Here is a 26,787-nt window from a genome sequence, read left to right on the forward strand (position 1 = left end):
AAGTTCTGCTGTATGCTTCACTAGGAAAGGCACTGAGCTTACCTATAAGTTATAGATTAAAGCCAAGCCACCCGAGTCTTTCCCCTCAGAAGAATGAAAACTTGAACATAACATCCCAATTTAAGAAGCTTTGCAGGTGATAGATGTATTTTCTGAACTTCATTAGCATTACAAAAAAAAGAATAAATCAAGAAATGGGATCTTTTTGCTTTTTCTGACAAGTCACTGGTAATACCTGCAGACATTGGAGCAACCTGTTTGCTGGTGTTAATGCGAAGGACAAATTAAAACAAACACACAACCCAAAACCAACCAACCAGAACCCCCAAACCCTAAACCAAACCAGCCCCCCTCTGGAGGGCTCCTGGAATAAAAGCAGGAAAAGAAAATCCGACCCTTGTTCTTTCTGCAAGAGAAATCATTGTTCAAAAAGAAGCAGCAATTAGAAACCGATTACGATGTTTTTTTCTGCTCCCTTGTTCCCAAACACACTTCTTGGGCTACTTTTGACTTGAGATTTCTGCTGCACAGGAATGCTCGTGACCCAGGTGCTCCTGTGTTAGCTGTATTGCAGTGCTGTGCTCTTCATAATGCAGAGGCAGCAGCCAGCGTGGGGTGTGTGGCATGTCACTGTGATTGATATTGCATTGCTGGAGTTGGTAAACTGATGTTACCTGAAGTCAGTGTAGCAGTGATCCAAGCAATGCTTGATGTTGCTGGAGGTACTGCTTCCCCCTTTACTAATGCACCTTTCTCTCATTCACAAAGTGCTGAGATCTTCTAGCAGTATTTTGGTTTTTATAGGGCCTTTCAGCCAAATTTCTCAGCAGATCTGCAAGCTACAGCCCACTAAAGCTCCCCCACTGTAGGCTGGGTAACTAATGTTATACCCAATTTATTAGAAATGACAAGACTGAGACAAAGAAGTGAAGACTGTTACTTAAGCAAGCATAAAAGTATGTGTCCTGTCCCCTTGCCTACATCTTATGGCAGAGACTTGGATTTGAAAAGCCTTTCACTTATTCTAGATAGTATCATACACATTACGATATAAGTAATCGTGATACTTGGATCTGTTTTCATTTCCTGTCAGATCAGAATTATTGTTCTGTTTGGTCTTTTAAACAAAATTATTGATTGCAGATTTTGCTGAAACTTTAACTACTTGGGGGGGTGGGGGGAAGTTTTAGCTGGACACAGCACTTGACTCCAATAATGCAGTGTAATCATTGGCTTCGACTAATCACATTTCCAGGTATTCTGCCTAACAGATCATTAAGGTAAGACAAGTAGGTTAAAACCTAGTTATCATCCAAGTCAGCTGACGCAGGAGCTAGGAATAAGGCTGCTTGCGCTTTGGATCCTGAGCAATGCAGAGAGCAACACATTCTTCTGTTCTTTTCCAGTAGTACCTAGGAAAATAGAGAGATGATCCAGTGTGTGTGGGGGGAACCACACACTCAAACCAATAACTAGAACATTGATGCTGCTGAAAAGTAAGGGAAAATGGACAAGTTCTGTTCTGAATATACTTGCTCTCTTTGCGTCCTGGCCTATCTTGTGGTAGTTAAGGGAATTATTCTGCACCATCACCAACCTAAGCCAAACGTCATGATGTGGTGAGGAAGAACGTATATCTAGTTATAGATGAACCAAGCAGGAAGGTATCCATTCTGATCTTGGTGACGGGAGGATCTGAACAGAATCACCTCAGTGCCAGCTATTATTTTAACAAAATCAGTATCTACAGATTCAGTAGTATTTGCCTTGTGGTCATCTCTCTTATATTAGCTATTTCCAATGGCCAGAGATCAGTCACAGTGCAAGTGATGCGTGCAAAAGGTGCCTGCTGCAAAGACCTGATGAACGCCTTAATGGTGGCAGATCTCTGCATGGGCAGCGTGCCATGACTTGGAAAAGACATGTTCATCTGTTGGACTGGAGGGCTGGGCATTAATTTAAGTGATTTCACAGAAGTGATGGAAGTAATGGTGAAGGGAGGAGGTGACCGCATGTTGGAATCGGAGGTCAGTTTCAGCTCTTTCAGCAAATGTTTGCAGTGCTGTACAAAAGGTGCAGACTACTACCTATGAGATTTTTTTCCTGTAGGGAAGAAGGCCATTTTTGTCATCTGCCTATAATCTCCTGCATTGCATTACCAGTGAGTATACATCATCCTCATGGTGGGCACTTTATCAGCTCTTGCCACTCATCGTGAGAGTTGGCAAGTACTATCCCTTTCCATTTCCCCTGGAAACTAATGGTTTTGTTCCTTTTCATATACCCTCTGTGTCATGATTATGAAACAGCCATATGCATCCTGCTCCAGGAAGAGAGCTGGGTTCTTAGTCTGAACCCCAAATCTTGCTGCACTGAGGTTGATTAAGCCTGGCCTGAAGCTTCGAGGACCTGCTGTGATTGCCAGTGGGGTGAACTTGTGCAGTCTACCTTTTATGAATGGCCTTTTGCATGCTGCTTTTTCTTGGCAGTGCATCTCTTTTTTATTTTCCCCAGTTTTAATCCTAAGAGGTGAACTAGAATGAACATCCAGCTTTGTTTCCTCCTGAAGACACCTCTGCCCTGAGGAATAATGGAGGCTATTGCAAACCCACAGCCTTCACAGGTACTGTGCTTCTGCACCAGCTCATGTGCAGCCTGGTGTGGACCGAATACATGTTTTATTGGGAGATGAGAAATCATGCATTGAACCACTTCATCTCTACTCACATAGTCTGGGCACGGACAAGCAGGCTGTCACCAGCAGAGAGAGTTAGGGTTTTACCATCCATGGCAACAGTCGATGTGCCCTCCTGAAGGGAAAGAACACATAGTCAGCTCTTAATTTTCCTAGCAGAAAGAAGATGCTGCAGGAAAGTAAATCTTTTCCACTGAAAGAGCAATTTAAATCTGCTCTGTTTCGTGAGGCCTAGCTAAATATTCAGCTGCTCCTCCCTGTCCGACACTATTAGCATCACTAAAAACATGGTTCATTGTTCCCCGTCATAAAGCAGCAACCCACTGCCTGGCTCTTGGGGGTACAATGCTACCAATCTAACCTAGCAGCCTGCAAGCTGGTACAGCTCTGGAAATAACAACCTCCTCCTATCTCAGGCTCCTATCTCTTCTACTTTTCTGATATCCTCCTGTCTCTTCTACTTTTCTGATTCCTAATGTCTTGAGAAGCAGCTCACAAATCGGCAGGGAGCTGACAGAAATCACTCATAGGAGCCCATCCACACTGCAATGGATTCATCATTGTCTTGTCAAGGCTCTTGCCAGCAACAAGGTCTTGATGGCACAGATGCTGTCTGCTGTGCTGTAAACAAATGGCTTTCAATATCTTTATGTCTTTAATCAGCATTTGATGGTCCCTGTGAACTTCAACAGAGCAGGAACTAATAGAAATATCCTCCTCCCAGTCTAGGCTGGCTCTGGATGAGAACGAGCTCTTCTCTGTTTTCCCCTTGGGCTGCAAATCTTTCTTAGGAGCCAGCTGAACGAAAGGCATCTGGTTCACCTCCCACTGTGCTTCAGTATAAACAAGTTCTCAGACTTTTTAATTGGCGTGTTCTACCTGCTTTCACTTCGACTTCTATGATTCTATGAGCACAAATGCTATAGCGTAGAAGTAATAGGTGATGCTTTATTATCGCTTGGAGGCATTCTGATATATTTACAGGGTATACCCAGTGCAGGGTGTATTAAAACCCCCACCAAGACCTGATGGAGGATGCCAGTATCTCTGTCTGCAATGTAGAAGATGAGGAAATGGACTGTTTTCATGGTGGCAATAGTTCACAGTTATTTTTCATGATAGTTTAAAGCTGAAGGGTGGTGCCTGCTGATGATCTTTCCTAAGAGAAGGTAATCGTCTTAATTTCTGTTGCTGGTGCTAGAAGTCTTTACTACTGTTCAGTCTGAACTGAAATGTGAACTTGTTCAGTAACAAATGTGAGTTGCCACATACCAGCTGCCATATCCAGATATCAGAATTCTTCTTGCTTTTCTCAGTTGTTCCCGGTCCATAAGCTATAACCTTGAAAGGAAATAGGGAATAAAAGGAATGGATTCCTCCCAGTGACCGAAGTGTACATATTCATCTTCCAACAGGATTTTAAACATTCTATTTTTACAGAAAAATATTCATAGAAGATGACATTATTTTTACAGACATTAAAATTCACATTACGTTTGGTACTCTCATATTGATTCCTACTGATAAAAAGGGAACTGATCACACCTGCCACTCCTTATGCTCCTCTGCATCCTCACTTATCTATTCCTTCTGCCTCCTCCCACTCTCAGCTTTGCATCTCTATCCTTCCTGCTTCTGTTCTTGGAACAGGCACTTCCTCCTCATGAACTCTAGACCCTGTCAGGAGCCTGTCGAAGTAGAAAAGAGTCTTCTCTAAGCATTAACAAAGCTGCAGACCGGACCTTATTTTTCTCATTATCTGCCCTTTCTGTGTTCTTCCTGACAGTCCCACGCTGTCCCTAGGCTGTCAAATGTATTGCATTCCTCAGAGTGCGAGTCCAAATAACCCAGGGAAGGAATATGTTTTGCAAACTACTGTGCGTACAGCACAGATATCGAATGATGACAGCTTAGTTTACTACCAGGCTAGGCTGTGTTTGGCTAAAGCAAAGTGACATTGAGAAGCACAATGCTCATCGCAGCCCAGGCTCTCTGGTGCTGCCCGGTTTTCCCTATTTCCACTTCATGTGGATTGAGGGGGAGGAAAAGAAAAGTGTAATGACACCCCCAGCTTCGACTTGGTTAAGTTATGCTCTTCGAACACACAGGGAAGCAGAGCACACTCCAGTAGTGTTTGCATCATGCCGGTATTGCTGATTTGGTAGCTATGGAGGGGCTGGGGGTGGAATGAGCAAGCTGTTTCGATCCCAAGGGACATGAATGGAATTAAGGTTCAGGTTAATTCTGTGGATGGAACTATCTGAGCTAGGAAGCCTCTGCCCTAAGCTACTCAAAGCAGTGGATGAAGACGGGCGCTTCCAAAGGGCAGGGCAGGTTAAGAGCAAGTGGTTCTGTAGGGGTGCGTGACTTTCTCTACCGACTGCGTGCTGTTCCTAGGCTTGGATTCCCTCAGTCTGGACAGCAGGCACCTACTATTTATCTTTAAAAATACCCCTCTCTTTCAGAGAAATTAGACCCTCCTACCTCTGTTTCGAAGTTATCTCCAAACAGACTCGAGGATTTCTTCTGCTGGATTTCACCACGATGGTCATTTAACCAGCCTTGGAAGGAAAACGGCTCCATAACAGAGGTCAAATTTAGAGGGAAAGGTGTTTCTTTCAGGATTTCATCTGTAAGGAAGGTGGAGGGTGGTCACTGACGCTTGCTTCCCTTGGTCTTTGCAAACGTTTTACTGTTACTTACGGCTTGAAGGGTTCAATTTACAGATACTATCTAATCAAAAGTCAGTTGTAGCAGTAAAGAGTGCTATGGTCAGGACCTAAGGTTGTAAGATGCGTGTATTGTGTGTGTATCTTCATGGAGTTGCTTCTTCCAAGGTGTTGTCAGAAGGACTGTGCACCCACACTTGTTAAAAATGCATTCAGACAGAATGCAATAGACTACATAGTTCTTCCTGGCACCGTCTTAATTTTCTTTCAGAGCAGCTTTTGTGCAGATAAAATCTGGGCACTTTGCTAAGTGACCCCTTGTGTATATCCCCATGTAGAGTAAGCTGGTTCTATATATCTTTTACACGGTTAGTACTGGCTTTTGTGTTGTTTCTCCTTTCTGTGTTTTTAAATACACTGACCACAGTGAAGCAAACAGGTAGATGAAATTAGCTGTAGTTATTTACCAGCTCACAGTGAAGTGCAGAGGCAGCACAAGTGCCTTAGCGATCCCCAGTAGTTCGCTCTGAGATGCCATAGGGGAACACCCTTGGTGTTATTTTGAGCAATAAGGCCGACTAGATGCTGGGAAAACTCTCTTGATGGCTCCAAATGTATCGTTTTGGTTTTCTGTGGAAGGCCATTCTCTGTGCAATATATATTCACTTTTTGAACAACATGTGAGGCGCTCAGTGCCTCCAAGGGATAGCAGCGTACTGAATAAGCTACTGCTGTTTAATAGGTCAGAATAAGCACTGGCTGGCTACATCCATGTCCAGACAATCTGGATGGGATGAACCCTTGTATTGTAGACACAGGTTCTTGTTATTCAGATGTCTTCTCTCTTCTATTAGATGGCAGAAGTCAACATGTTCCTGCAAATGATTTGTCTTGGCAATGCCTCCTTCAGGACAAACTGAAAGCAACCTGAAGAAATCTGCAGCAAAAGAATAACTTTTTTGTTTGAAAGCTTTTCTTCAAATTCTTTTGTTTTAAAGAAAGCTTCCTACTTTTCCATTATTTCACACCAATACTTAACACACTTTTCTTAGAAGCAAACTCCTCCAGAGAAATGAGGAAGGGCCAGAAGGAAAACGAAAATCTTTACGTTAGGTTTATTCTAATCTGGGTTCTGAAATATTAACAGGATCTAGTCTGAACATTCTGTACTTCATAATTTGATAATACTACAAAGCAGTTTTAAGGGCACTGATGATTTATGTTCACATTTGCAATACGTCTGTCAGGTTTTGGTTTTTTCTTAATTTTTACAGGTTTATCGCATTTGCTTTGGAGGTAATTAGGAATCTTACACACTTAGTCCTTAAGTTATGGATATGCTCAACTACAGCCTTATTGCAACATAGTTCTTTGGCTAGGGTCAGATACAAATTAAAGGCCTAAAATATTATGGCATCTATTCACACACAGCAGAGAAGAAGAAAAAGTAAAGACATTTTATCAGGAGGTGCTCAGTGAATTAGTATCCCAATAGATTACGTTTTTCATTAATAGTAGCAATCTTTACCTCCTGAAGTAATATAAAGACGATAGAGTTTTGGGGTTTTTTGGTATCAGAATAAAACAGGTTACACCTGAATTGAGAAAAGCCACAGAAAATTACCCTTGGTAGGGCTTCCTACTAAAATGCATGCCCTAGGTGAGATAGTTACCCTGTAGGGCAAGGGAGAAATACCAAAATGCCATGATCATCCTGCTCAGCTCCAGGGGATACATCTCCACAGGTCAAGAATTCCAGCATCGTGCTATTTAGATATTGTTGCATATATTTCTGCTTAGCCTGTACACCAGCTTTGAACAATATCTCAGGTTATGTACAGCTCATGTGTTTCCAGAGTTCTTATGTTTTAGTAATACTGTGAGACAATATGTTTAATGATGGTAAAGGTAAAAATATGCCAGCACAATGCAGGAAGACAGCAGTTCTAAGCTAGCTAGCCGAAAGTCTTGCGCGTCTCCAAGTAATAGATCAGTGAGTGGAACATCAAATCTAGTGTTTTCTTACATGTTCAGGAGATCCAATTCAATAGCTCAACAGCAAAGTCCATTTTTTGTAGATCATTACTATTAAATATTCATATCACAGCAATCCATTCTTTAATGGGGTTTACAGCTCTTTTCAGCTTCCAATTAGAATGTGATGATACCATGTTGAGCTCAAGAAGACGTGTTTGCTGAATGAATTTGTAAATATTTTACAAAAGGAAATGCCAGGTCTTAGGGGAATTTGATTTCGGTGAATAGAGACTGTACTGGGACTAAGAACACAAAGCAGTGCAAAACTGGAGTGAACACCTCACAGGGAAACAGCCAGTGAACATACAGGTAGTTACTGCCTCACCGGAGGGAACCTAAGGAAGAGTTTGAACTGGCTGGGATACTTCTGATGGTAATAAAGAGGACAGCCACTGGCCCACAAGGTATATGAGGGTGTATTTGCTTACCCCAAACTTGCACGTTACGTGGAAGCTCCCTCTTCCCTACCCCTGTGATGTGCCTAAGCTCTCTTGTCAAGAAATGAGACCATGTCATTCTCCCAGAGTGTTATTTCTTGAGACCTGCTATCCCCAAGCTCTTCCCATAGCTCTTTTAGAAGTCTTGTTTCTTCAAGATTTCTTCATCACCTTCAAGATGCAAAGGAAGAGAGCAATAAAGCATGTGAAATGCAGTATATTGCAATAATGTCAACTCTCAAACTGATCACGTGTTGCCTTTATGACATGCTGTGTTTTACAGTGACATGCCATCTTTCACTTACAGGCAGCACATTCTAGGTGGAAGAATCTTTAAATCACCTTATTTGTTCTTACTAATTATGGAAGCCCTTCCATTCTAAGTCACTGTGCTGCCTCAGAAAAGGTCTGTCCTTGCATGCTGTGACCTCATCTCCATGCAAGGATGTGAGAAAGTCCCTTCCGAATGGTGCCTTCCTCTGCCAAAGCAGAAGACATCCTTATCCAAAGTGAGCAGTTAGATCCTCTTTGCTTTTTTATCCTTTTAACTGAGTGTAAAATGGTCCAGACTGGGGATAAAAGAGTTCACAAGTTATTTTAGCATTACGTATTTAGCATTATGTATTCATTTACTTATTTCTGCTTTTTAATCGTCCCTTCTATCTCTTAAAGCATACTGTATCATAATGAGTAGCTCTGATGTGAGAGTTTTGCAGCTGTTCACATTTAATTGCCAGTGCCAGCAGTAATATAGACCCTGAGGTGTTTCTCTCATATGTGCCTACCTGATTCCTATGAAAAGTCTGCTTTATTCTGCACATTAATGGAAATGTCAGTGAGACCGGTAGGACTTTAATACCTCTGCAAATAAAACCTGTGGACTGAGGGACGTAATTTCAGGTTTGAAAAAGCAAGTAGTTAGCTCATTCCATATAACAGTCTAGTGTGAAAGCGCTGATGGTGACTGATTACTTAGGGGATAGTTGGTTCATTTCACTGATGGTGAGTATAGATGCAGAAACATTTAGCTAAAAACGCAGCACTCACTTGCTGTAATCGTACATTTCCCTGTGTAATTGTATTTGGTTTTGTAGCATGCCCTGAGAATTGGCGTGACTGGTAATTTATGACTTGTCCCTGGTAATTATTGCTAGGCACGTTTCTCTGTGTCATTAAATCTATGCTGGAAACAAAAGAGCAGTATTTCTTTTTCTAATTGAAACAAAAAAGTTTGAGGGAGGCTTTGAAAAATGCTTTTGCAATTTTTCAATACAGCCTCTTGAGGAGGAGATCTCACCAGCCAGAGGGAAGGGAATAAATTAGAACAACAACATTGCAAGGCATAGGCCATAAATCTGTTTCAAGGCTTTTCATATCCAGCTAGGTCACTGTAATCAAGAATGATAAATACTGGCCATATTCCAATCCTAAAATCAGGAGTCTTCATTTTTGTTTCTGAATCTGCCTTTGGTATAACTGTAGGCACTTCATTAATTGCCTCTGCATAACTTCTGCTTCCATAGGAGAGGAATAGGGTATTTCAGTATAACAGATGTTCAGACCTCACTGCGTTTGTGAGACAAGGATTTGTACAGCGTGTGTGAGCTATTCCTACTATACAGCCTTAAAAACACTAGTGAGAATGCCAGACTGACTCCATTAGTGAGTTTTCTGTTTCAGAAGTTGCTGTCTGGGGAGCATTTAAGAGCATAAGGAAGAAAAAAGCTACCTTATTAGAGGAGACAAACCTGTTTTGAAACTGCTCCGAGCTTCACAGCTCTTAAAAATATTAGGGTTTTTTTCCCACTAAAGTCTGAGCAGAAAGGAAAACAACTTTATAGGGCATGTATTCCAATTCCCCTGATAGGATTATTATATACATTGTCTGCTAAAGGTCAGTAGTGACTTGGTTCCCATGGTGAAGCATAATGAGAGCTCCTGAAGATTACAGTTTATGTTCTGCCTTTCTTTGAGGAGGCTCAGCTGAGAATACTGTGGGAGAAGCAGACTTCTTTCTGGAGACTTTGGGGTTTGTTTTTGTTTGACTGGTGTGATTTGCTCTGGGAGCCTAATGAACTTCCTGAAACATCCATGGCTCCAGAGAACATGCAACCTGCACTCCTGGTTTTGGGATGATGTGTTGTAGTTTGGCATTAAAAAGTTTAGCAGGAGTCTTCATATGGCAAATTGTAGCAGCCGTACTCCAGACATTGTAATTCTACTTTATTTGTGCATTAAATGTTGGTGATAGGTTGGTTTGTCCAAGATCTTCATCTCCAGTACTGGCTATATACTCACTGGGGACCAGTGTGGTGTGGAAAGTTGTTCAATATGGAGGGAGGGGAAATAGATGAAGCCAGCGAGACACTGTATTGGAGATGCACATTAGATGATTCTGTTCCCTTCTACTTTTTGCAGTTCAGGTGGGCTTCAGGAGAGCTATGAAAATGACTTGGGAGTTACTTAAAGGTTGTAGGTAGGACGGGATGAAGATGAACAGTGTATTTATGTCAGCATCTTTGCCAGAATAGAGACCATGAGGATGATAAGAAAAAGGAGTATATTCAAGTTGTTGATCAGGTATCGGAACAGTGCTTCAGAGAACTGTACAAGTCTGGTGGGTCTAGACAGTTTAAAACAATTGTTGCTCTCTGTCAGTTTGAATACTGTCATGTCCTGGAGGCCTCCACTGGTTGTTTTTCCCTAGAGGAACGCTCATTAATAGCTAAATGCTTATATGCTGTTTCTTTTAATACAAGTATTCAAAGCAAAAACAAGTAATATAGAAAGAGCAATCTATCTAGATATGTTTGAAGTCCTTAAAAGGTGAGAAGTGAATCAAAGAGAATCAAACAGTTTTCTAAACATCTCCATAGCAAATAAAACTTCAGGTTTCTCTTATTTTCAGCTATTAACACTCTTCTCTTTTGATCTGCTTGTTTTTATACACCAACGAAACGAGACTACAGAGGTTGCACTGATTTAGCTACAGAGGATTAACAGCACAGAAGCTGATTATTATAGTGCTGAGCTCACCCTTATCACTTGTTTAATAGTGCTTCTGAAACCAGAAAACATTTGTTTACAGACCATGCCCTAGGCTATATGGTATTTCTACTCCAACTGACTGAAGAAATTACCCAGTTTTTCATACTCATTCAGGCCCTTAGGTTTTGTCTGCTCTGAATCACAAGCATCAGACTGTGCTGTATTCTAGCAATACCAACCAGATTTTAAGTCCAGACTGTAAATTACCCTAGATACACCTAAAAATGATGAAAGCTTTGCTAGTGAAGCCACTACAGGACTGGGGTTTGGGTTTTTTTTTGTATCGTAGATCTGTATGTTCACTGGCAATAAAGCTTTTATGGGAATTCAGATTTCATTTATCATTAGGTTGATTTGGAGAAACAAACTCCTGCCATTCTGCCTACATCGCTACTGTTCTTGAGGATAATTAACTCAGGAAAAGTCTTTTCTTGCACTTTTCCCCATCAAATTTCACATGAAAGAAGCCTGGATTAGTTCAGCGAGCATGGCAGGATACACTTTTGAACTTCTGGATACTTCTGTGAACAATATTGAGCCATCACTGTTATTAGAACAGGGGTTTGTCTGTCTGAACTTTGTCCTCTTGAATGTAAAACTGGGATGAAATAGAAATCCTGAGGGATCCTTGCTTCCAGTCTGATTCAGCTGAAAGTAACAAGAGTTGCTTTGATAGCTCTGACTCTTCATAGAATCATAGAATAGTTAGGGTTGGAAAGGACCTTAAGATCATCAAGTTCCAACCCCCCCCTTCATGTCAAAAACTCTGTAAACCAAACCAACCTATATCCTAAGTATATTCACCCTCACTTATAAAGGGAGGGTGAGCTTTCTTAGGCTTTGCTTTGACATGCGGTAACAAAAGAGGTGAGTAATTCAGTACAAAACAGTGCCAGGGAAGATGCCTTAAGTAAGGATTGCATGCAATACATGCTTCTGATTATATTTCATCTCGTGGTATTTAAGTCACTCTTCTAAAAAATATATGTTTTTAATGGCTATTGCTTTCTCTTCATATCTTCTGAGTACCCTGCTTTTTTGCTCTATTGTTGGCTGAGGCAGAAACCATAAATAAATCAAGAGAAGCTCAGGACTTGGGTGTTTGGTGGTTTTCTAAAAGCAGTTGGAGCTTGATTGATTCCATTTATAACTTTGCTCTAGGAGTGAGCTGCAATCAAGGGTTCCTTTCAAAATGTTTTCCTTCAATTTTGTTCCATTTCTCTTAGAAAGGTGAGGCCCTTGTTCAGGCTTGTATAGAGACGAACCTGAAAGCGCTTCAGCTGGCACTCTTAAACTGATGGGGTTCTGAGGTTTCAGAGGAGAACCTGAAAGAAAAGGCTGAAAGCCAGCCCCCCCCCCCCGCACAGGCCAGCTCACATCTTGGTAAAATACATCTGAAGTGAAACATCATGAGAAGCTGCTGGTGGCTTGTTGTGTGTTGAAAGATCATGCTGGTTGTTGTTGAATTCTAGTTCTTAAAGACAGCAAGAGCTGCTGAGGGAATAAATCCAGAGCATGACTTCTCTATCTCTTGAACACACCTCCAGAAGGAACATACCACCAGCTTACTCCCATCTCGGTTTGTTGGTTTGGGGTTTTTTAAACACAAGTCTCACTGAGAGCCGCTGCTGGCTGAAAGTTCTGTAACCCCAAAAATGTGGGGTATTTTCCTCATGTATAAAACGTCATCGAGACTTTGAGCTTCTTATTGTCCACGAGAACTGAAAACTGGAAAACTGGAGCTGTTCCCCAGGCTAAAAGCCTGCCGTGTAGCTTTGCTTTGCTTACAGCAAGAGTGAAGCCAGGAGTGTTTCGAGTATTTCTTGTCTTGACTTAGTAGTTAATCCAAGAGGAGCATCCATTCGGGGTGGAAGATGTATTGATCTCTGAGCACAATAACTGTGTTTGTTTGTTTTTCTTTTCTTTCATTTTGTTGAAAAAAACCCTCTTTTTTTTTTCATTTTTAATAGAAGTCTCTCATGCCTTTTGGGATTTTTACAGCTCTTGCCCAAATTGCAATGAAAGAGCTTCTGTACTGGATTTATCAATAGCAGTTTCTCAGAGTTCTGTGTTTAAAAGCCAAGTGTCAAGATACACTGTATCTTCTGATTGTCCTGTTATTTAGCTCTAATCTGAAAAAATATTAACGATATAAATCATTCATGCTTTTTTTTTCCTGTACTGATGTAATTAATTTGTTACTGATACATAAGCTGTCCACTGGGACTGCTGAGGGATGCTGATTGGAAATCACTGTATCGAACAAGGATGGTATGTGTGAGATGGTATTTTTTTTATTACAGCAGCATCTAGAGGCTTCATCTAAAACTGTATTTCCTCTGCTAGACTGTGTGAGCACACAGTGAGAGACAGTACCTGCCCTACCTATGCCCCTACCCCCCTACCATCAACACCCAACCATGCCACATGGGTGACATGCTCTACTTAAAATAAGATCAAATTAAAATACACACATTTTGGTGGTTCATCTAAAGAAAATTCAGATCTTGGTGGCGACAAGACTTTGTCTGTAAGAAACGCAGAAGTACATTTCCTAGTCAGTAAAAGCCAATGCCAAAAGCTGCCTCAGCTGCAAAGTCTTTCAGGCAGGGTTTCTGAGTGGTTTAGCATTTGCTAATTGCAAGGACTTGTAATGTTGTTGTTCAGTCCACAGGACTCTTCTGTGACCTCTTCATTTGGGTGACAGTGACTTAGTTACCTCTTTTTAAGAAGGTTTATGTTCATACACCAAAATATCCTTTCCCCAGTTTTAGGATTTGAGTGAGAACCTTGTTTCATTAGTGACTGAGATAGCAGGCAGTGACGTTTTTATGGTGACTATCAAGCTGAGAAATGGGGTAGATGTGGGAATTACGTTTCACTAGAGAGAGTATTTCTCTAGGAGAGTATTTCATGAAAATCCCCTTACTTAAGATATTGGGAATGAATATGGAAACTAAGGACAACTGTTCCAAAACCTTTTTAGAGAGGGGAAGAGCGATTTAACCTGGGCAAGAGCTATGGAATTTAAGTTATGAGTGTGACTGAAGGACGACATGGCAGTTTGTTAGGTGGTTGTAAGAGTAGCATAGCTGGGTATTGGAGCTATGTATGTGTGCACATACAGTGCACCTGAGCCATGAATTTCCTGGTTGGTGCAGAATGTGCTCCAGTCAGTCATTTCCATGCATGAAACAACAGACTGATTTGAAATGGCAAACTCGGTTGAGTACTGGGATTGACTCAACTGGTGGCCTTCACAAGAGCATTTGGTTGACTGGAGCAGGAACTCTCCAGGTGAGAATCAAGGGTTGTCCTGGAGATCCCAACGGCAGCACCTGCTCTGCTTAAGCTTTTGCATGTTTTGATGAAGAACATGGCCATGACATGTGCAGAACTGACCAGGCTGCACTGAAGTAAAACACTTGCCAATAGTCCATAGAAACTCTTCCTGAAGGTGCAGGAGCGGCCACATAGTGTAGTCTTTCGTACACAGTTAAGATAGGTGGGTGGTATTTTGTAATAGTTTATGTTAATAGCAATGGATCATGCACATGCTGGATGTTCATATAGACCTATGGGCCAAAAGGATTGTAAGATTTCAGCAAAACTAGTTTCCCACTGAAGGTGCAGTTGCAACTGTCCTTGCAATAGAGACTTTGGTTGCCATAGAAAGCAACAGTGTTGGAGAGATCTGATTCCTAAAGATAACTAAGAGATTTGTTTCTTTAACAGTCACTCTTTCTGTGTCCTATGTCTCCTTCCCACACACTTGAGAGGAGTTATGCCTGGAGTATCTGCTCCAGTGTGGAAGTTACAATCACTGTCCACAAACAGAAGCAAAATAAAAAGTAGAGCAAGACAGGATGGAGATAAAATGTTCAATGGATCAGACCCTACATGAATTAAAAGTATCTGTCTTTCTCTAGGTGTCCTTATTTCCCAAGGGTAGATCACAGTGTATAGTTACAAGGAGTAAAAGTAGGTATAGAATGAGTAGATTCAACTCACAAAAATCTCATTCTGCACAGTCAGAAATGCAGGTTTTTTAGCATAAGACTTGAATGGCACTCAAGGATAGAGAGGTTTCGATTTTATACTGCACAGTTACCTGATAGGTCAGTATGATGGCATCACATGGGCAACCAACCATGTCCATGGATTTTACTCGTGGTTGGGGTAATGAAAGGAATTACTTCCCAAAGTGACTTTAATTTACAGAACAAGAACTCCAGAAATGTGGTCATTTTCTGTGGAGAGAATCACTGCTGTTCAATGAACAGTTTTCTAATTCTGAAATGAGTTTGCATTACCTGGATTTGGTTTTCCAGTTTGATATTGTCTTGAACTGAAAAACCTGGAATAGTAAACATTTAAACACCAGTAAAAAGTCATGCTCATGTTCTATAGATTAACAAAGACTAGGCAGTAATACTGGCCATTAAGCTTTGTGCTGAGAATGGATGTACCAGATCCTCAGCTACTATCACACGTTATTCAACAGGGCTCTAGCTTTTTTATTGACAGAGGGTTTGTCTTAAAGTCCTCCAAAATTCAAGACAATAAACAGTTTCCTTGCTCACCTTTAGGAAGCGTTTAACAAATCAATTGCTGATACTCACACATTTCCTAGAAAGCCTCTCTCTTTTGCCACAGTCCTGATTAATCATGATTAAAAGTCCTGGCATTAAAGCAAGAGTGAAAGAAGCCCCAAGGCAATTTAGTGTTTTTACCTAGTTAACCTAGCATCAATCAGTGTTAATGTTTCATTCCTTCTAGTTGCACTGAGCAGAAGTGTGCTTTCCCTTGCTCAAAAACTGTGTTCCAGACAGAAGTGAGGAACACTTGATTTCATTTTATTTTAAAGCTGATTTCATTGAGCTTGGGCTATACAAGAGATGATTAAAAAATTAAGTTTTAATAAGTCTATGTAAAATGCAGCGTAAATTGAACATGAACTGTGTAAGTCACAGACTGAGGAAGACCTTGTAGATCACTTTAACCATTCTTCTAAAATTCCCACAGGAAAAAAGCTTACTCTTGAATTATTGGTGCAAGTTGGGTGCCAAGGTCTTCACAGTGAAACCATTTTTCAAAGAGGACATTAGTTGAATCTCCAACGTAGTATCTGACAAAGTAAAAAACCATTAGTCAATCTTATTATTAACTAACTGATCGGGCCCTTTCAGGCTTTTCAAGAAAACAGCTGCTTTACGTTGTGTAAGAGTGTGATATTCACAAGCCTGGTGTACTTTGCTCTGAAGAATGGTTATTTAAGGAGTCTGTTTCCCTGGTTAGCTGACCTGGTGGGTGGGATGCTCGCCTTAGCAAGCTTTCCAGATTTAATCCTGGAAAGGACCGCTGCCATCATCCCTTGGGACCTGTAACTCACTTTGGATGTAGTTACTGCAAAACTAACTGTCCCCAAATGCCTTTTCCAGTAAGCTAGTCCATGCACCCATGACATAAATACTCGTATTCAAGAGTCAGCTTGCTTATTGACCATTCATGGGCTGACAAGAAAACGAGGTGGCTTCTGGATTTGTTATTAAAACCATAGGTGTTTGTCCCTTGTGTAAATTTGGGAAGTGTTGTTTAGCTCACCCATCTGAAGAGGAACTTAGTGCTTCACTTGCATTATTTTATGTCTTAAAAAGTAAACATTGTGCTGACAAGCCAGGCCAACGAGCCAAGGTTGCTCTAATCTATGGAATGGCAAATACATAATTTATCTACCGATTTAAAAAGATGGCATGGATTGGCAAGGGAGTGATGCTCCAGTACAGTCATATTTTGACTGAATGTAATTAGGTTCTGTGTGTCCTTTGAGTTAGTCACTGGATTGGTGTTTGAAGAGGGAAAAGAGGCTTTATATAATGATACTGTGCACGTTTGTGTATTCGTGACTGCCATGTGTATCTATATACATGCTGTCCAGAAACTTTCTAAGAGCTCTCTGGCTCCTCAAGTTTTGCAAAACTAGGGTACATGGACGAGAACAACGTTATTAGTGCCTCCAGTATGGAAAAAGCTGCGCTACAAGCACAAACTTTGAACACAGAGAACCTACATAGAAGACAGAGGTTATAGATGCCTTGGCTGGGAGAAAGCTTTGCACCTGGGAAGGACTTTGCACCTTACTAGGATCACACAACCAACATCAGGCTTGATTGTTCCTCCATTTGTTCACCACAGGATTAAGATTAGCTAGTGGGTTTTGGTTTCTTCTTATGGCACAGAGCATGTAATCATTACTTAGGCTGAAACACTGGTGCAAGCTACTTATTCTTCACTCGTACAGTAATCAGCATGCTGGGAGCTCTGATTTATGACTGCGACCTCTATGCATGATAAATAATGGAACAGTAACATAATATTAGACCTTGAGTCAGCATACTTCAAAGTTTCTTATGACTTCTTGTACAGTGCTGCAGATGGCTGGGAGTGTTTTAAAAAGATTAGAGGTTCTGGTCATAAATCCCAAACAGTCTCTCCCAGGAGCACACAGAGGGACAGTGCAGGTCCAAAAACTGTTCTCCTTTAAAACTTCAGGTGTCTTTGTTCATCATGTCAGTACGAAAACAAGGGCACTAAAACCAGTGATTGATTTCTTTTCAGGCACCTGATTATATATTTTCAATGAAGAGTGTGCTTTGTTAATACAGTTTTCTTCCACCTGCAAACCATAGCTTTTAGTTTAATTTCTCCACAAGAGCATGGCTAATTGGAGTGCAAATCTCTAGATGTACCTGGGATCCCTAAAAATCCATTTGTCATCTAACTCCTACCATTCACGGACTTTGTGTTTAGGTTATTTTACCTAAAGTTACCTAAAGCTACTTGTGTTCCTTTATTACAGATAAACACTGCTATCTGAATCACTGGGCAATTGTTTCCAGCTTGAAATTCCTTTTAATCACGTAAGTGTTCACAATCCACAGACCTGCAATGAAAGGAAGAAAAGGGACAAGTGCACAGATTAACAGGGTTTTAAACTACCTGGATTTCTCTTTAGCTTGGAATCCAGTCAAATGGGTTTTGGGTTTTGTTGTGTATTTTATTGGTGTTTTTTTTTTTGTTTGAATGGTCCCTTTCTTAGTTTCTTCTTTCTTTCTGTAGCCTCTCCGGTTTGAATGAAGAAGTCTATCTTTCTAGCTCTGCATACATGACACCACCCATGCAGCAGCCAGAACAATAGACAAAAGGGCAGACATTAGCTATTACTGCTGGTTTAAATCTCTATAGGTTATAGCTATAAACTCTATATAGGTAATAGCTGTAAAGTCTCTTTTGTCAGCTGTTATCCAGTTAGTATCAACACAGCTTTTCTAACTTAGTTAACGTTACTACTGTGACTTGCCTTCTTAGACTCATGAATTCTTGTACAGGAGAAGGCTTAGCCCTGCTCCCACTAGAATACAAAGTAAACCTCTCATTTCTCTGAAGATACTGTTCTCATAAGGCAATAAAAGCCAGGCAGAGGCTTTTATTGTACAATGTAGAGGGAGTTAGTGTTAAGAAAATTTACTTTTGTTTTCCAGCTTTCCACATGCTTGCCAAGAAAGCTTCATCATTTTGCTTTCAGTGCTTACAAAGGAATTAATGTTTTCCTTGCCAGAATTGATAAACTAATAACTTTTGATTTGTGTTACAGAGGTCTGAGAATTTAAAACTTAAGGCGCTACAAGCAGGCTCTATGTAAGTAGATATAACATACATTTAAGACGTTTCAACATGTCCGTTGTTTAACTACATGAAATGCTAAATGAGCTCTCTGTTTATGTGTGTATAGATAAGTAGATGTGTGGATACAATTAGTACAAAATTGCCAGTGTGAATGTGATAAATTATCAGGGAAATAAAATACAGTATTGTATTGACATGAGAAAATAATTTATATGACAATCCTAACAGATTACCGACAGTTTACACTTCACCTGAGCCCATCAATTTCTGTCTTCAGTCTTTCCCTCTCAATTACAAGACCCATGGTGTTTGCGTATCTCTGAGGAGAATGAGGTATCCTGGCAGGTAGGAGGAACATCTGTTCAAAGAGATGGGAAAGCATCAGTGTCAGGAAGCCTGATCTTTGTGTTATCCTTCCCCTGCCCCACAACCTGCGAAATCCTCTGCTCCTTTTTCTGCCCTGCTTTTCCTCTGCTCTGTTGAGCCTGTGTTACCCCTTTGCAGCTGCACCCACCTTGGTACCAGCAGCCCCCCAGATACCGTTTCTTGCTTTCTCAGTTCAGGATGAGCATTGACTCTGCAATCGGCATTGCCTTTCTGGCAGCCAGGTCCTCACCTCCAGGTTTGATCACCATTCTCAGACGCAACTGAAAGGAAAATCTAACTAGTTGCTCATCTGGAATTTACAAATTTGCTCAATTTGTGTGGCAGAACTGGAAACGAAAGGCAAGTTTGTCAGCTCAAGAAAACACAGTGGACACCTGTGATTGCATGGTGAGGAGTGTTATTCTCTCCAGAAATAATCAACAAACAAGAGGGGCTACTTAGGCAAAGCCACAAAGTAAACAGGCAACATCTGTCTGGGAGAAGTCTGTTGCTGAAGTTTGAGAGTAACACTTTTCCCAGCAGCTGACTGTACAGGAAGGTGGCAGCGTGGGTTGAGATAAGAGAAGTTTAATAACAGAAATAAAAGTAAAATGTAGTAAGAATAAAAGGAAATATACATATACGGGAAGTGAAAGGAAGGAATAAGCCCTGTCCCCTCCCTTAGCCAAGTTTGGCAAGTCATTACAATTGCTGGCTGCAAAACTGAACTAATGATTGCGCTTTACCAGGGCTAGTGTCAGTCTTCCCACTAAAGGATACTGTATGCTCCTTTTTATTAATGCTTCTGTAGCTGCCAAGATGTCAGCTTGATGCACTTCTCCGGTGCGAAGTTTGACTGTTTATAGGTTTGAAAATGTAGATTTCCTTCACTGAAAATGTCATAATAATTTTAATGACCTCAAGTTGACTGAGTCTAACATGTCTTCCGTTTTAAAGGCTGGCCCTGCTAGATCTAATAATCCTTTCAAAGGCTGAGTGCAGTTCAAGCTTGTGACAATGAGTGGCAGTTGTAGCACATCTAATAACCTGTAGTATTGCCAAGTAAAATATCTTGTCGCACTCATTAAGAGCACTGCAATCTATGCTTTAGCAAGTCCACTAGTACAAAAAGAAACAGCTGAGTGCAGCTGGCTATATGTTATCCATAAACAGTTCTTTTCCAACCACTTTTGTATTGTGGTGGTTGCAGAGGCTGGTTGTGAGGACTAAAGAAGGTTGAAAATAGCCCAGCCTCTTCATTTCTAAGTTCTAGGCAGTTTGCTTAATGGCATGTTTGGGTGGGTGGGCAGTATGTACCTGACTGCGTAAATAAGACTGATCAGGTAGAATTCACTTGGCAGATTCCATGCCATGCAGGGGAATAACAACTCTCAGTGTATTGCTGACTATCTGCATGGGTATCCCAAATGCTCAGAAACATTTTGATGTGTTATTGAAATCAGGAAACGTTGAACACATTAATTGTGTTAATGACATGGGTTTTGTTTTACTGCATCCAAGATGGGGTTTTTATAATCCTGACCCATCTCTTGCACAGCAGGGATAAACTGATGTTTAAATCCTTTCTATAAACTATTCATTTAACATACCTATGTACAACAGTAACAGAAAAGCAACCCCATCTTACCTCCCCTTCTCGGATGACGATGTCTTTTTGTTTCCCATTTTCAATTACCTTCAAACACATATCTCCTTTAACCTGGTAAAAAAGCTGAAAGAATAGGAAAATCACATTAAGGCAACCACCTCAAAACATTCTGCACTTCATATTCTGTATATAAAGGATATATGTATAAATACATTCAACCTTAATTGCAAATATTGGCAGATTGTTTTCTAACAATAACAGGACTCCAATCTTTGTTGCTTTTGAAAATGTTACTAAACATGGATTATTTCCATTATCTTATGTACATTTGACAATCTACATAACAGGTCTGCAGCTGCTTATAGAGCCATTCTGGGAACCCAGTGGAATTCCATTGTGCAGTCTTTACTTCTGGGATTAGTCTTTGAGGGAATGGGATGTTATGGTTCAGATCTCTGGTAATTGCACTGTGTATACAGATTCATTTTGGATATAGCAGAGTCTTCACTACTGCATTCAGTGAAATTAAATGTCATTTTCCCAAGTAAACTCCAAATGCATGTGATTTTTGGGTGTGTGCTTTCACTTTTTTAAAGGAGCTTTCTCATTTGGGAATAATAGCTTATCTGGAAGCTGTTCTGCTTTGTTTCCACAGATACTCTTGAATCCCAGCAACAGCTACTTCTCTTCCGACTTAGTATGGAAAAGGATCATATTTGAAGCATGTCTTCCTTCTCTATCTGGCACCAAAGGATGCTCAGGCATTAGAACAGGCTGCCCAGGGCAGTGCTGGAGTCACTGCAGGTGTTCGCACACCATGGAGACGAGGCCTCAGTGCCATAGGTTAGTGGTGGCCTTGGCAGTGCTGGGCAATGGTTGGACTGGATGAGCCTAAAGGTCTTTTCCAACCTGGTCGATTCTGTGATCCTATAAGGACAGATCCAGTGAACCCATAATTCTGTCTTCAGTAAGTTTTCCGTAGCTCTGTTTTCAGAGTAGCTTTGCTGTGGCTTAGGAGGTGCTCACATCTAGCCTCACGTTTCATGGCAGGAACTGCGCTATGGTCTGTAAGCAGGTCTCTCTTTGACCTGGAATAATGGGCACATTTTTGCTTGTTTTATATAATACAGAGGAATAATATTTCAAAAAGCCAACTTTACTTTTCTGCCACTTTGCCAAACTTCTCTTTGCTCTCCATGTTCTCTTTGCCATATTTAGAAACCAAATAGATTATTTCACGTAGCTGCTATTGCAGCTAAAGTTGTCTGAAACATGATTAAACGTTAGAACTATAATGAAAATAATTTTATTTATAGTAATTCACTACCATTTCCATAGCAAAATGGAAAATAAATAGGGGAAGGAAAAACCTCTGAAGCATATGAAAACCCCCAAATAAACCTCTTCCAACATTAGAAAAGCTTAATCCATTTTCTGAATCAGTATTGTTGCCAAAAGAGTTTTGAAATTTTAATACATGCCCCTGAAAAATCACCTTTATCAACATAAGGAAGAATAAATATGCTGCTGAGGGAATGAAACAGTAGAAGGAACTGAAGACGTACTGGAAAAGAGTTCATGCTGAGAGCTCTTACACAAAAGTTCACCTTGTGCCAGGAATATCCCCATGGATAAGTAAGTCCTGTGCCAAGCTACTTATCCTCCTTGTACTCCATTTCCCCAGGTTCTTTCCGTGTCATTTTCTCTGGTGTTACTGAATGACCATATGAAATGCTCCAGTAGCCCTTGTCACCGAGTGCGTTAGATAGAAAAGCCTTGATTTGTACACTGCTACTGCATAATGGGTCAAAATGAGGCATGGATTTTTCTTTCTGGGTGAAAAATGTGACTCAAGGAAGAAACAAAGGTTCTTCACCAGTCTTTTCATCTCTTTTGTCACTAAATATGCTTATTTGTTAATTATTATTCTTTTTATACCTTCTAACTTTCTTCCTTTCATTTCCCAGACCTCTGCCTTTTCATTTTGCTTTCCCACTTACTATGTGGCATCTTCTTCTTATGATTAACAAACCCTCCTCTTATTAATTCTCACCTTGCCTCTGAAAGTTATGAGCCACCTAGAAGTAATTGTTAACCTTAAGAGTTTTTTCATACCATTGCTCCATGTGATCATTAAAACTGCAGTTATGTCTATGAACGCTACATTTGCATAAAGCATTTGTGGGTTCTCACTTTGTGATTTGGCCTTTTAATAGGATGGCTGTAAAGTTTTTCTTCCGAATTACCACTCAGAACTATAAATGACCTTTTGCCTGACAAAATAATGAGCTGATCATGGTTTTGAATGAGGTTTAGGGGTTTTAATCCCAAATCTAATTCAGGAATATGCCTGTTTGTTAGGATACTCCGTCTCACAATTCTTCTCTAATGAAAAACATGGATCTATATTTGACCACCGGAAGGTGTAAATGTGCCTGATAAAAAGCTATCATAAAATGTAATGTATGACTATCCTGTACCTCCATAAAAGTGACCAAAATTGGCTCATATGTTACACTGCTTTGTGTAATTGATTCCCACAGCAATGGGTCAGGGATGAATGATAATCCAGTATGAACTGAGAGACGCAGGGAGACAAGATTGTAAGGACAAGGGAAAAAAAAATATCTATATATTTAACATTATAGTGCAAACTGTTCTACGAGTTAAACTTCAGCTCAGTTTTGTGTGTTCATCTCTTAGTGTGTATCTCTAACCGATTCTTCAGAGCAAGAAATAAATGAATTGTGTTAAAACAGGTTGAGTTACAGAAAAAATAGTAGGAATCATCAGCTTCCATCTGAATCTTAGTGTCATTGACCTTTATAACAAGATTCACTCACTCTTTTTTCAATGGAATATATAATACTTTATAATATTCCATAAAAGCAGTGTACTGATTAGCTCTTCTCCAGTGCTTTCCAAGCAGCTGAGGAAAAGATTCAGTGAGAAGGAAACACTTTTTAGAAGGATTTATTTTTAAAAGGATTTACTGAACTTGACTCACTTCTGCCTTGACCTGTGTAGATGCTGAAGCTGGGGCTTGCAAAGGGACTTTAGATTAGGTGGCCAAATTTTATTGGGATTGCATGAAATCCAGTTATTCCGCTCTTTCTTCCTATATCTTGCATTTGGGGATTGATGTGAAAAGTATTTAGAGGTTCTATTCTTTAGCCTTCCAGCCCTGAATGGAAGCTGAGAATGCTGATCTTTTCCACAAAGTCCAGAAAAAAAATCATAATTTCGGGACAATCAAAATATTGAACTCTGGTGTTTTTAATTTCAGAATTACTTTTGAAACACAGATCAATCTCTTCTGCAACAAAATAGCACTTCAGAAATATCATTACCTTTCCACAGTTTTGCTCCAAAATGTTGAAATGAGACATTTTGATGTGTCAGGACAACTTTCTCTAGTTTCCTGTTGTAAATGAATTACAGCAAAACAGATCGGATGTCATGTGCTTGTTTCAAAGGAAACACACAGATGGTCTATGGTTCTGGTGAGTGATTCTGTTTAAGTCTTTCAATAGATCTAATAAATACAACATCACTCAGCCTGGCTTTGCTAATCTGTAGCTTCAAAAGTAGCTGCACTTTAATCATTATAGATCAATTAAAACAGAAAAATATAAGCAGGCTATGGGTTACCTCTTCTCCTTCTTCAATATGATAATCCTTCCTTTCGTTTGGCCCTCCAACAAACATCACACTTAATTGATGGCGATGCCTAGAAAAGAAAGTGACATTTTAAAGCTACCTCCACTCCTGATGGTCTTTATTTCATTGAAGACTGCTTCTGAATACTTTGAGGACAGTGAGTCAGTGAAACAGGGCTGAATGCTAAGCAACATCTAGAATGAGAACTCAAGAGCTCTGGATGAATCTCTGCTCTGCGACTGTCCTGCCGAGTGACCAGAGATGTGTTACCATTATCTTGTTTACTTTTTAGAGTATTTAAATGATAACAAGCAACACATTAGGGACTAGTAAAGCAGAAATAATAAGCTTTGAATGCCAAATTAATTGGTCAAATCAAAATCTGAAGAATTAAATTAGATTACAGGTCTTAAATTGATCATTTCTGTGTTAGGAAGTTGTATACGTTACAGCACTTGGCTTCATGCCTGCATCCTAAAATAAGGAACTGAAGTCAGATCTGTCTGTACCATGCAGATTTAATGTTCAGTTTTGAGCACGCACTGTAATACCTCTGCATTAATAAACACTCCTACTAAAAAAGGTCAGGAAGACCAAATCAGTAACAACACAGCTAATAATTAATGAAATAAATTCAAGTCAACTCTGGAGAATAGAAGAAGAGAAAAGCAATAAAAAAAAGGCTCTTAACCTGCTGTTAAGAGGGGTTCTTTTTTTTTTTTTATAAAAACCCATATGTTTTTTAATTAGTTCAATAACTAAAAGTGAAAATATTGCTCTATAAATCATTGTTGCTTAACTTGTTGCATGGCAAGTCCACCAGTAATTCTGTTACCCTATGGGTCTAGCTGGGTTTTTACACAATAAGCAGGCAGCTATGGGTTAATCATTCTTATCACTAATAGTTTATCTAATTACACCATCAAAAAGTTCCAGTTGTGACAAACAAGCAGGATTTGTTTAAAAATGAGTACTACGGCCTCCATAGCTTGTGCATATGAGCAGTGCAGCTGCTGTTAACAGTCAGCATGCTGGAACAGCACAAATCTGGGGGTTCTTATGATTTTCCAGTGGAAAAAAAGCAATAGAGTGTGAGTTTGGACTGGGACCATGCTCTGGTTCCTATACGTGTAAGGGTGGCTGGTTTACCCTCACCTCTCGCAATTCTTTGCAGTCTAGTTTAAACAAATTACATAATTAAAGAAGAATCCTCCATTTATTGTGGGATGAGAAGAGCCACTCTATCAGTACAATCACAATGTGACTAGCAAGAATTTCCTCTGAAATGAGCTCAAAGGAATTATTATTTCACTCAATTATATAAAAACAAAAACAAAAACAACAAACCAAACCAGACCCTACATTATTTATTTAGCACACAAAATTTCTACCACCGGAATGGCTGTGGTGAGACACCAGTGCACAGCCAAGTCATTAGGCTGGACTTGGACCTACAGACAGGAACATTTCAGGATTCAAATAGTAAAGCAAGATTATTATTTTTCATTGAAAGAAAAAAAAAAAAACAGAACAAACAACAGCTTTTTCTTTATAAAACCTGGTTTTATATTGCTCCTTAGAATCCTTTCTTATGAAAGCTTTCTGTATATATAATTTTAGACAGAATACATCATCCTCAGCTTCACTGACAAAAGAAATTCTTGCTGATGTTGTGACAAGAAGGTGCCACATGTTGGACTCCTTACAATGGGGTTTATGAGCTTTGACACTGAGAATATGAATGCTCTACAACTGCATAATGCCCACACTTTTTCCTTGCATCAGTTGTCTCCCTCAGAATACAATTCATAGCTTCAAGCTGCTTCTTCAGCCTCCCTACCCTTCCTTGACAGCTCTGGAAACGCCCTGGAAACCTACTCTTCTGGTGCCCCTGCCCTTCCTTTCTTCTTATCTTCCAGGGGTAAGTCCTACCAGTTTTGATTGCTTGTGCAGCTTTATCTCCTTTGCAATGATGTAAGGACTCTCAGCAGCTCTAACAACTGCTTCAAGTTGTAATTTGGTGCTATTCTGTGCTACTCAACCTTGTCCTCTGTGGATGTGGATGCCACCTCCTCGGATTTCTATGAGTTTATTGCCACATGGCCTGACACAAATCCCCTTAACTCAGTCTAACTGCCTACAAGAGACTTTAAATTGAGGCAAATACATTATGTTTGAGTTGATCTTTACAGCTGATGCTGAGTTACTGCAAATCATTTCACTTCATTTCCTGTTCTTTGAAACAGCACTGACTTTAGTCTGAGAGGAACTACAGTTTCTCACTGATTTTACCATGTATGCGTTTACAATGTATGCATTTTAGCAGCTTCCTCTTATAGCTAAGACTATATCTAAGAACTGGTTTAAAAAAGAATAGCTTCATTTACTTACATAAGCTTATTGCACACAGGTGGCAAAAAGGCAGATTTGTTATCTTCTATCCATTTTCTTACATTTACGAGGAGCTCCATGGTCCACCAGCCCTGAGAGTTTTGATGGAGATACTCAAGCTTGCAGAGGGCTTTGTCTGTGAGCAAACTGCATGTGGCTCCATCCCCACAGCTCAGGGGATTGGTTGGT

General features: G+C 40.2%; 1 protein-coding gene across 3 annotated transcripts; it reads right to left on the reverse strand.

The window, feature by feature from the left end:
* Positions 1 to 1,118: 1,118 nt before the first annotated feature.
* On the reverse strand, positions 1,119 to 26,787 carry HAAO (3-hydroxyanthranilate 3,4-dioxygenase). Of its 3 annotated transcripts, none has more exons than XM_057398543.1 (10): positions 26,599 to 26,787; positions 24,199 to 24,277; positions 20,587 to 20,658; positions 18,824 to 18,930; positions 15,925 to 16,014; positions 15,200 to 15,243; positions 5,180 to 5,325; positions 3,968 to 4,036; positions 2,728 to 2,810; positions 1,119 to 1,412 (listed from the first exon to the last, which is right to left on the reverse strand). In XM_057398543.1, exons 1-10 carry the CDS (start codon positions 26,676 to 26,678, stop codon positions 1,334 to 1,336), a joined length of 849 nt encoding a protein of 282 aa, XP_057254526.1. In that variant the 5' UTR covers positions 26,679 to 26,787; the 3' UTR covers positions 1,119 to 1,333. The 3 variants fall into 3 exon arrangements, with proteins under 3 accessions (XP_057254526.1, XP_057254524.1, XP_057254527.1); XM_057398541.1 differs by having other exon boundaries at positions 20,587 to 20,670; positions 26,599 to 26,785; XM_057398544.1 differs by lacking the exon at positions 15,925 to 16,014 and having other exon boundaries at positions 20,587 to 20,670; positions 26,599 to 26,785.

This window comes from Pezoporus wallicus, unplaced genomic scaffold, assembly GCF_028554395.1.
Source record: "Pezoporus wallicus isolate ANWC-B61680 ecotype Strahan unplaced genomic scaffold, APGP_CSIRO_Pwel_v1 contig_11493, whole genome shotgun sequence".
In the NCBI taxonomy this organism is placed as follows: domain Eukaryota; kingdom Metazoa; phylum Chordata; class Aves; order Psittaciformes; family Psittacidae; genus Pezoporus; species Pezoporus wallicus.

Excerpts from the sequence above, each read along its gene's own strand:
- HAAO (XM_057398541.1), bottom strand. The coding sequence starts at position 26,678 with ATGGAGCTCCTCGTAAATGTAAGAAAATGGATAGAAGATAACAAATCT. Across the intron at positions 20,671-24,198 it reads ATATTGAAGAAGGAGAAGAG|CTTTTTTACCAGGTTAAAGG; the intron begins GTAACCCATAGC and ends CTATTCTTTCAG. Across the intron at positions 5,326-15,199 it reads AACTGGAAAACCAAATCCAG|ATGAAATCCTGAAAGAAACA; the intron begins GTAATGCAAACT and ends CCTTCCTTACAG.